General features: G+C 37.6%; 1 protein-coding gene across 2 annotated transcripts in view; it reads left to right on the top strand.

The window, feature by feature from the left end:
• The window catches only part of LOC116841983 (neuroligin-1-like), a 50982-nt gene that overhangs the window by 21383 nt on the left and 18360 nt on the right, over window positions 1-11239 (top strand). For both annotated transcript variants that reach the window (XM_032810591.1, XM_032810592.1), the window contains exons 3-5: window positions 2015-2161; window positions 6955-7143; window positions 9524-9780. In XM_032810591.1, the coding sequence (XP_032666482.1) occupies window positions 2015-2161; window positions 6955-7143; window positions 9524-9780 (593 nt within the window). The remainder of the gene's footprint in view (window positions 1-2014; window positions 2162-6954; window positions 7144-9523; window positions 9781-11239) is intronic.

The raw sequence follows: 11239 nt of genomic DNA, 5'->3' as shown, positions 1-11239 counted from the left end.
AGAGAGAGAGAGAGAGAGAGAGAGAGAGAGAGAGAGAGAGAGAGAGAGAGAGAGAGATCTATAATTTACTAACTTCCGGCGCGACACGAACAAATCGAGCGGCCACGACTGAGACTAGTCGATACCGAGGAAGCAATAAAAATACCGAGTCGCTCGTAAATGCTTCGAGAAATACTATCTGGCGGTCGCGAAACAGGCGGACAGGAAGAAGTCGCGACGAAGTAGGTACGGTTTTTCGCAACTCCCAGCGGAAAAATACGCACGGCGAAATCGCGAATGGCGTCGTTTACTCGCTCACCTACTTAACTATCTGTCGCCTAGCGTGCGCTATGAGGATCGCAACAGGTGTCTCGCCTGCCATTGCTTAGCACGACATGATCATTCGTTCCCGGACAATTATATGATTTCGATCGTGTCTATGCCACCGAGGATTCGATATTACGCTTGACCGAAGGAGATATAGGGGATTGTCTGATTGAGTACAGAGAGAGAGAGAGAGAGAGAGAGAGGGAGAGGGAGAGAGAGAGAAAGAGAGAATGAAGCAAATCTTATTTTAAAATATTACATGTAAAGATACATATAACTTCGAATTTTTTATTTGAGTTTACAGGATCCTAGAATAACCTCTGAAACTTTCGTGGAGGCACAGTACGAATTAAGGTGAACACAAAACTCCCATGTCGTTTTGCGATATTCGCAATAATTATTGAGATATAAATTAAAAAAGATTTATGAACGTATAGGACTTTTATGTTTATTTTAATTCATATTATGCTTCCACGAGAGTTTTAAAGATTGTTTTGAGATCTTTTATGGAAGCAGCCGATTCATAATATCAATGATATCGTAATAGTCAAATGTCATATTTGTCAAAAAAATAAAATAAAATTGGAAATCTCATTGTAAAAAATTCTCTATGGAATTTCACATAATTCAGAATTGTTTATTAGAATATAAACATGCGACTGCTCTTTATAATATTAAGGCTATCATAATAGTCAAATGTCACACTTGCTAAAAAAATAATATTGCAAATTTCATTTGTCCCTTATAAAAATATCGTAATAATCAAGTGTCACACTTGTATGCGCTAAAATTGCACGTTTTTATTATTAAAGTGAAACAAATTGCAGCAAGGACTCAATATTTATAGTATTAATTTATGATAAATAAATGTTACGTTTATTTAAGTTAAATATATGATTTCGCAGATATTTCCGCGCACATAATTTATTTTTAAATGATCAATAATAGCAGGTGACTTCACTGAAGTCAAGTATCAGCTCTCACGTTTCGTTTTTGACGTTAAATGTAGTTACACGATTGTTTCATCATACACTTAATGCGATTTTCATATTTGACTAATAAAACTGAAAATTAGATAATGTCGACGTGAGCTTATAGTCGTGTAAGCCGTGGGAGCTTATAAAGTTATACAAGCTTAATCTCTGGTACGTGTGGCCGTGCAGGGACCCGTGGCACCTTCTTGCTCAGCTCTTTTCGGAATTTTTATCGGCCGCACCTCTCTTATTTACGGAGAATATTTATTCGCGCCTTAATAATTGCGCCTAAATCGCTCATTGTATCGCGCTCGGATAAGACTCGCGTACATATTTTTACTGCTAACACACTTCGACCGAGTTTGAGTCCAGATAAAGGGGGAATTATAGTTCGAGCCTGGTTTATCAGATACTCTCTTGATGAGACGGAGGTGAGGGATGTCAATTAGCGGATTACGAGAGCAAACGGAGCGCACGATCGAAATTTTTGATAAGGACAACCCGACTCTCGTCGAAAGTGACGCGATAAAGAAAACCGCCGAGCGAAGCTGCAATTGCCGGGAAATGAAGCGTGTTTTCCCGTCGCTGTGGAACGAATCGTAAATCATAGAATAAGCGGCGACGTTTTCATCAATTTTGCGAACGCATTCGTTCGCCTTGCATTTATGTCACGTTTATTTCAGCGAGACTTGCGCGTTTCCATTGCGGTAGAATATCGTCCGATGTGTTTGCAGGTAGTATCGCGGACTCGCTGCCGACTCTTCTCCTCATCCATGGCGATTCCTATTCGTGGGGTGCTGGGAATTCGTTCGACGGGACCGCCTTAGCCGCTCACGGACGTCTCATCGTCGTCTCCATCAATTTTCGTCTAGGTGTGCTCGGTAAGCTCGCAATTTCAACTTGTGTCTTCGCAACCGTCCCTCCCCCCTCTGTATCGCGACACACACACACACACACACACGTACACACGCCCGCACAAATCGCTCGCAAATATTTTGCTCGACCATCCACGACCATTTGCAATCATTTGCGATCGCTCACGACCGTTCACGACAGCCCACGATAAATTGATTCGCAAGTATCCTTTAACCCTCTCACTACTGCGGATATATACGGTGGCACACGTAAGGCTAAATATTCTGAGGTCTTTTCAAAAAAATTGTCAAAATGGAATTTGTAAGATTTCGAGGTTAAAATCAAATGATATTTATGTTACACATTAATTTAACTAATTGTACTATGCTGTACTGATTGATTTCTTGATCGCGCAATTCTTAGGATATTAAATCGTTAAGTTTTATATGGATCACCCTGTATCTCAGAAAGAGAGCAAAAAATTCTTAGAAATTTATTACATGTTTTTGTCCTGTAATAAAATATATAATTGGGATAAATTATACTTGTAATATTCTCTGCTCTTGTAATTCTCTGTTTTGTATATTTTCATTTACGTTATAGGATAATTTCAAGTTTACTTTTATGTTTAAGTTAGTTTCAGTTAGTTTAGTGTTTAATTTAACTCCTTACTCTAGCACACTGGATTCATTTTCCATCCCATTCAATTTTTATTTTTGAATCACTCGCAAACTAGTGGAATAACGACTTTTGTTCACGCGCTAAAAGTTGTTGGGAATATAAGATTTAAATAAAGTTGATTTCAATTATCTGTCATGATTTCTATTGTCTTGACTATTTCAGTTGTCCGTCATATAACAAAGTTGCTGTGAGTTCGTTTTCGAGCCTAGTGTGCCAGAAAAATATAAAATATCAAAATATAAAATAAATATATAAAATAAAGTTGTCTTTGCAATATTGATATTATATTCGGCCTTTTATATCAAATATATAAGAAAAGTTTTATATTAATATATAATAACATATATATTAATATATATTAATATATAGTTAATAATAATAATAATAATATATAATAGAGTTTATATATTAATATATAAGAAAAGTTTTATATGTAAATAGCTTATTTATTTTTAGCTAATTATGCGAAATCAAGGATTCTATATCGTCAAATTTTAATCACGAACAAAGAGAACGATTCAGGTATAGCTATCTTTGTAATAATTTTAATAAAATCATTATTATAATAGATTAATATTGTAAAAACTGGAAACTATCAATAATTTTATTTAACTGAAAGCTATCTAAAATATTTGTGCCATATTAGACTTTAGTTTACTTTTTATTTACATTCTAAATTAATTAATTGCAAATTACTGTAAATTTATTACTCGCTGCATGTAATCATCCATTTATACATTCAGTTCGTTTCCTTTTCTTTTCCTTTTATTACTTCCATCTTCTATCTCTTATTTCTGTGAAATAAATTATTTATGAATAAATAAATTATTATTAAAAACTTGAAGTTCTCGGTCATTAAAGAAGTTGTTCAGAGGTGGATTTTAATAAAAAAGAAATTAAACTTCCGATCACAATCATTATTCGAGGAACAAAAGTTTTTATCTATCGAGAATCGTCACACTTTGACGCTCAATCTCCGATCTCTTCATGGTAAACGCTCGCGCTCGCGCACATTGCGCTAAGAAATTATTGTCCCGACTGCAACAATGACGAATAGCGCACGACAATCAAGACATTCGCATTGCTACTTCGTGCGCGAGCAAACAGCTGATAGAAAGTTTCCGGATTATAAAGCGCGCCGAGTTTACTCAGCTTTGTTTATTATACAGCGCGACCGACCCTTTTGTTCTTTCGACAGACTGAAAGAATGATCTCATTATTCGTGGCAGCCAGGGGGAAGTTCACCCGGGATCTTACCAGATTACTTTCCGCGCAGTTGTATACGAGAATTCTCTCTCGGAGGGTTGTTACCGACGCGATAGCCGGAACTTTAAAAACGCGACGTCACCCCGAACGTGGATATCGGAGAACTGGGGAGTCCGGTTATTTGCGAGAGATGCGTCTTCTCACGAGACAGAGAGAGGAAGAGAGAGAGAGAGAGAGAGAGAAAGAGAAGGAGAGAGAGGGAGCAGGAGGGAAAGTGAAAGAGAGAAAGAGACGGACGTGTGTGCGTGTCAAAATTAAAAACGGGTACAAAAGGGGAAAGAAACAAAGGGAGTTTAATGAGGACGAAGAAGGGGATATAAGTAAGGTAGCGTTTTTCACGCGAGTAGACTTTCGCGCTCGTTTATCGCATGGCCGGCTTTCGAGAATCTGCTAAATGTCGTGCACATCATTTCAACTGGAGCGCCGCGCGAACAGTAATTGACATTCGAGTCTCGTCTCGTCTCGTTCGCGAATCTCCGGTTATTATCGGTAAAACCCTGCTTTTTTTAGTTCATTCGTAAAATTTGTATCGGAATATCGCACGCGTCTCTCTCTCTCTCTCTCTCTCTCTCTCTCTCTGTCTCTTCTGTCTCTTTCGCTCTTTTTGGATGGTGAACGAAGCGAAGCTGTAATTTCGCGTTAATCTACTTTGAAAACTTGTTATATTTCCATTTTGCGAGTCTCTCGATTTTTTCGCTGCATTTTACCGCTGTTAAGCGCAATAGTTCATGTCTATCTTCTTTTTTTTAATCTATTTCGTAGTATTTCTGCAGGGCTCTATTTAGGGGTTGCATTGCGACGTGGATAACGATAAACAAACGACTTGTTTCTCGAAGGATGTGCGAGCGTGTTTACAACTTCGTACACCCATTCATGAAAGAAGCCCAGCCAGCGGAATATAATTTGCGATATCGATATACCGTATTTTCAGCGTGCTGGCTCTGTTTTGCGCTCCTCTTTGTCGGGCACACCACAGTTCCGTATGCGTTTTGTTCATCGCTGAACCGAAACAATGCCTGCGGTATTATCCAATATCGCGCGGCCGGCGGACTCGATTTTCTTCGGTAGCCGTTTTATGTTTTTCCTCTTTTTCGTTATTCCACTTATTATTCGTACTTTCGCGGCGTTTCGTGCTGAATATTTCCGTGCCTCGCGGTCGTACAAATAAAGTCGCCGAGATTGGACCGTTACTTTAAATAACATCGAGTGTATTTCTAAATTTATCGCATATGTGAGAAATTCGTTCGTCTCGACCGAACGAAATGAAGCCGCCGATACCGATATCGTAAAAGTGTCAGTGCTTGAACACTAACTTTAGACATTCTTATTATTCTGGTTTTTAAGGGAGCGTATTACTCAGAAATAATATAAAAATTCTGAAAAATTGCGGATTAATTTATATTGCATCTAAACGTAATCACAAACTATTTCATATTAATTCAAAGCATGGTTCAAAAATTATTTCCCTTTGAAGTGTGAGCCATAGCAAACATAATGACGTCAAATGACGTATTGATGACTTATTATAAATGTCTTTAAATAAATATTATAGTCGTTATTAAACGACTATAAACATTAGATAGTATGATAATCTTTTCTGAAAGTTGTGATGAATATATTTTAAGACTGTTATGAAAACAATATTTTTTATTGAAGGTAAATTACCTAAAAGAAGGAAAGTGAACTGAGTGATTGCTTTTGTTAGCAGTGAAATGATATTTGTCTGTGTATACGTTAGAAGTGTAAATATTCGTAAAAATCAAAAAAATAAAAATATCAGGATTAAATACGTGTCCACATATTGATATTTTCACCTTAAATCAGGAAACGATCGTTCAGGAGAATTGTCGAAGGATACCTGCCGAGGGGAGGTTCAATCTAAATTGTGCGAACAATTATAATCGCAATATTTTTAAATAAAGATTAATAAGAGTAAATACTCGAATATTATTGGAGATTATTGATACGCGAATATATTGTCGATGTTAAATACGAATGTAAAGGTGGATCTCGGCGATAATCAAGCGCGGCGTCGACGTGTGAAAGGGATTTGAAGGGCAAATCGAATTGAAATGAAAAACTCGTCTCGCGGAGTGCGAATCAAAGTAATAGTATAGCCGTGGTAGGATAGGGTCACGGGGGTAAATTGAAATGAGTGAAATCGAGCCGGTCGAGCAAATGTTTAATTTTAATCCGATTTATCTGATTCCGAGCTCACTCGTTTGCTGTTACAATAACTGTATTTGTACACGCGAACAGATATCTTGGCTTTCGCACACTGCCTAACTCGGTGACAATTAATTAAAATAGAATCTTCTTTTTTCTTTTCTTCTTCTCACTCTTTCCTCTCACACATGCACACACACACACACACACACACTCTCTCTCTCTCTCTCTCTCTGTCTATCTCTTGATGTGATTTTCTCAAAGTAAATACCAGTGGTAGTTGTACAGAAGCCCGCTTTGAACTCGCAATTAGCACAATAACATGAGCTCTTTGGTTACGTTAGCGTAAGAAGGTCTCAGTCAAAGGAACCAAGTGTGAGAAGCGAAAGAGGCTACTGCACGAAATGAGAAGACAATTGCGCCGTGCAGAATTGTCCAAGCAAACGCCCTGAGTCGCGGGCATTTTCTTTTCCTTTTTCTTATTTCTCAAACGAAACAGCTTTCGTTCTCGGCTCACGTGAAAAACAGAGATGATGGAAATGTGCGCGATTACGTACGCGCGCCGTATTCCGTGCGATGCTCTCGTGTGAAAGATCCGGCGTTGGAAAATACGCCGCAGGCGGCGGTATAATTCGCGAACGCGCCACTGATCCACTTAGCCGGGCGTGAATGAGTCGCCTACCTAATTCGGGTGCATTGAAACCAGGCTTTCTGAAAACCGGGTCGAAAGGGAGCGCGCAGGGCAATTACGGATTGATGGATTTGGTGGCGGGACTTCATTGGCTGCGCGAGAATCTCGGGGCCTTCGGCGGCGATCCTGGACGACTGGTGTTGCTGGGCCACGGCACCGGGGCGGCTCTTGCCAATTTTTTAGCCGTCTCCCCTATGGCGAAAGGTAAGGTGTTTAATCGTTTTCTGGCACGCGGTCGATCGGACGCGGATATCGAGTGCGACCGACGCCGTTGCGTCGTCGGTCGGATTTGCGGCTGGCGCGATGCGCCAGCTAAATGTCGCGCGCGAAGAAGATGAAGGAGTCGACGGTGCCGCAAGCGAGCTATCGAACGTACACGGAGAGAGATTTGCTAAAGGATCTATCGGTATTGGTGAACCGAAAAGTACTATGTTGCGGTCTGTTCCGATCAGGATATATATATATATATATATATATATATATATATATATATATATATACATAACTACAGATTAACCTCTTAACGTCGGATGACGAGAATTCTTGTCACTAGACTTTAGACAAAAACGCATTTTCTCATGAAACATTTTGTTATATTCAAACCCCTAAATGATTTTATCATTGAAGCAAAGTGCAACTATAAAAATTGTTGGGTCTGCTGAACACAATTTTTTAATCCGACTGGCAAAATTTTGCCTCAGAAAAAGGATATGGCTGTTAGAAAAATGAGAATTTTTCGGATTTTCCAGTATTCTCGTCATGAGATATTCTGTTATATTAGAGCCCCTAAATGATTTTATCATTGAAGCGAACTGTATCTAGGGATTTTTGGGTCAACTGAACACAATTTTTCAATCCGATTCGCGAAATTTTGCCTCAGAAAAAAGATATGGCTATTAGAAAAATGAGAATTTTTCACGTATTTTCGTCATGAGATATTTTGTTATATTAAAGCCTCTAAATGATTTTATCATTGAGGCGAAGTGTACCTAGGGGTTTTTGGGTCAGCTGAATACGATTTTTCAATCCAATATGCGAAATTTTGCATCAGAAAAAAGATATGACTGTTAGAATGAGAATTTTTCGCCTATTTTTGTCATAAAATATTTTGTTATATTAGAGTTTCTAAGTGATTTTATCACTGTAACTGAAAGTCTTTAGGTTTGTTGAATATAATAATACCCACTATTTTAGGTATTCGTCGGATGTCTGGGTAGTTAGGTAATACAGTTTGATCACGAGAGATTATAAGTTTGAGAAATTATAAAAGTGCAACAAAAAAGAAAAAAGAAAAAAAAATCCATCAGAATTCCAGTTATCAGTTATGTAACTGGATTTCATAACTCTATTTACGGGTTAATGTCGAGCGCACGCGATCGGTGTTTACAATTTTAGTTATATTTCGAAAACGAAAAATTATATCAAAATGAAACGCAATATATTTTAAATCTAAAAATTGATACTTTTGCGTAGTATTCACAAAATTTATATAAAAAATTTGCTGCCGATGTTAATTAGGCCTATTCGTGGTAAATAGTTCAACATTTTCAATTAATTTCTGCAAGATAGATGCAGGATATTTCACACAGACAGAAATGTAATTAAACATTTAACAGGTTAGTCGAATTCTCGCAAAAATAAATAAAAAATCCAGATTAATATGTGAGGACACAAACTGTAAAAAATTTTGTCGAATACCTTTCACATGTCCCAAACAATCTACTCAAACTGTATTAATTAATAACAGGCAATTAACATGAAGAATATTTCGAAACAAATTTTATATAAAATTAATATATTCATAGGGTCAAACTTAACACAAAAAATATTATCTTCACAATGAAAAGTAACCCCTTAAGTAACCCCTTTAATAGAATATCTCAGAGGCGAATTTTTAGGCCTTTTTATTATATAAATGTAAAATGACGTTTTACAACACTTGAGTTTATTTTTGCACGTTTTACTATCCAGTTAAGTCGTTACCTCCAATACTGGAACAACCTGTATAAATTCTAGCTTTAGCATGAATATGTTGCAGTTGTGCGATACTGATATGCTAATTTTTATTGCCAGCGCAGTATATCATTCGATGTAACAGCTCTCCGCGTACACACCATAAATTTATTCATATTTGAAGCCGCTTGTAAACTCCGCCCGATAGTTCGCTGATGCAGGGTTGGCGATATTCTTCTCCTCGTCCGGATTATAAAGTATCGCGAAGCGGTCCTCCTGCAACCGATAGTTTAGTTCGCCAAGAAAGAGAATCGATTTAATCGCATTTAACATTTGACCGACCACGATCTTCCCAAAGGGGCGCGCTAATTACAATTAATTGGTTAACGCATAAAACCGTATCTAAGCTTCTGCAGGCAGAAAGAGGGCGGCGCGGGAAGAAACGAAGTAACAAGCTTCGCGGACTAACAAAAGACTGATGTGCCGTTCGCGGATTATCGGATTTCGAAATAATAAAGAGGCGGTATTATCGCCGCGGCAAGTAGGGATTCACCCGAGCGTGCTCCCTTTGCGTCTTATCTTGCAGCTTATCGGTCGCAATTAGCGCGAAATTTGCGCCCGTGAATTATAGAGCTGATCGGGAGAGTGATCCTGCTCGGAGGTTCGGCCCTTTCGCCATGGGCGGTCCAGCGAGACCCGTTGACGGTGAAGCGCCGGGTCGCCGATCAGACTGGCTGTCCGAGCGACGTCGAGGCCGACGATATTGCACCGTGCCTTCGTTTGAGGAGCCTGGAGGAACTGTTAGCGGTGAAGCTCGATCCGCCGAGATTCACTTCCGGATTCGCGCCCTTCATCGACGGGGCCGTCTTGCCACCGACGGCCAATCAGGTAAGACGACGATTTGTTCCTTTCGTCCTTCTCCTTCCTCCTCAAATAGAATAAGTAAGGTGATGGTTCTAATCACACTGGCCAAGAAATGACACAATAAAAAAGTTAAATTTAACATATTTCACATGTCCTACACGGAAAAACAATTCTGTTGGTGCACGGAAAAAAAGGTTTGGTTGAATTAACCAAATATCTGGTCGAATATGAACGATCTAGAAATTCCGATTAAAGTAACCCGAATTCTGTTTAAGTCAACCAAACATCTTGTTAACTTAAACAGAATTCGGGTTACTTTAATCGGAATTTCTGGATCGTTTATAATCGACCAGATATTTGGTTGATTGAACCAAATGTTTTTTTCCGTGTGCAACCGAATTTTCGGTTGCTCAGGACGAAAACTCGGCTGTAGGAACAAAAAATTCTTTTATGAGACTTCTGTATAGTCAATTGTTCTCAGTTAACTCAACCGAGTTCTAATATCGTTGAATGTTCAGACGAATGTTTTCGGTTGCGACAACAGAAATATTAGTTTTTATAACGGAGATATTGTTTCTGATCACCTAATTTTCAGTTGGTTTTTATTTGATTGCACTAATTAAATTTTTTTTGCGTGTAGAAAGTCCATATCTCAAATTTTACCGTGCTAACTGAAGTAGAAAAATAATTTATGAAGAGATGATTTTGGAAAAAATGCCCTTTTCATTGTTCTTTACTACTGTGAAAATTAAAGCTTATTGGTATTAATAATTAATAGCTTAAGCTTTGATTTTAATTGTTATATTTGAGATCAGTACCACGAAATCAATTGGACGGTTTAGATTATTGATATGATTTTTGTGTTGACCAATGGATCATTTTATATAAATGGAATGGGATTTTATATTATGGAATGGGATTTATATTATGGATCATTTTATATAAATTTGTTCATCGAGCTATTAATTATTGATACCAATATCACAAATAGATATAATGTTTTTAAAGAAAAATTACCAAAGTTTATTAATTTATATTTGAAATTAAAAGAAGAAATAATTAGAAAAGTTTATAAGCAATTTTCAATTATGGGTCAACGAATTATTTTACGTCCATATAACGGATTATACGAGATATATATACCCGATCTTACATTAATAACATCATATTCATATTGTTTTATCTTATAGAATGATCGCATACGTAGCACAACGTACTAACAATTTCATATGTTCAAAGAATCGGTAAAGAAAATATTCTAGATTTTTAGTTAAATATTAACAAAAGTTAAATATTAACACTGGTTGAACATTACCAGTCGACTTCAATTCCTTTTAATTATTGCCTTTTAATTACGATCATAATATCAATGATCGATATCGACATAGATTAACTTTAGCGTTGATGTAACTCTTCGTCTCTTTCTGATACTCTACGTTCGCAGAGAGAGAAAGAGAGAGAAAGGGAGAGAGAGTCAAACACG

The sequence above is a fragment of the Odontomachus brunneus genome, unplaced genomic scaffold, assembly GCF_010583005.1.
Source record: "Odontomachus brunneus isolate Ranch 3 - 2012 unplaced genomic scaffold, Obru_v1 Obru_scaffold_019, whole genome shotgun sequence".
Taxonomy (NCBI): Eukaryota; Metazoa; Arthropoda; class Insecta; order Hymenoptera; family Formicidae; genus Odontomachus; species Odontomachus brunneus.
This window is presented reverse-complemented; position numbering and strand designations above follow the sequence as displayed.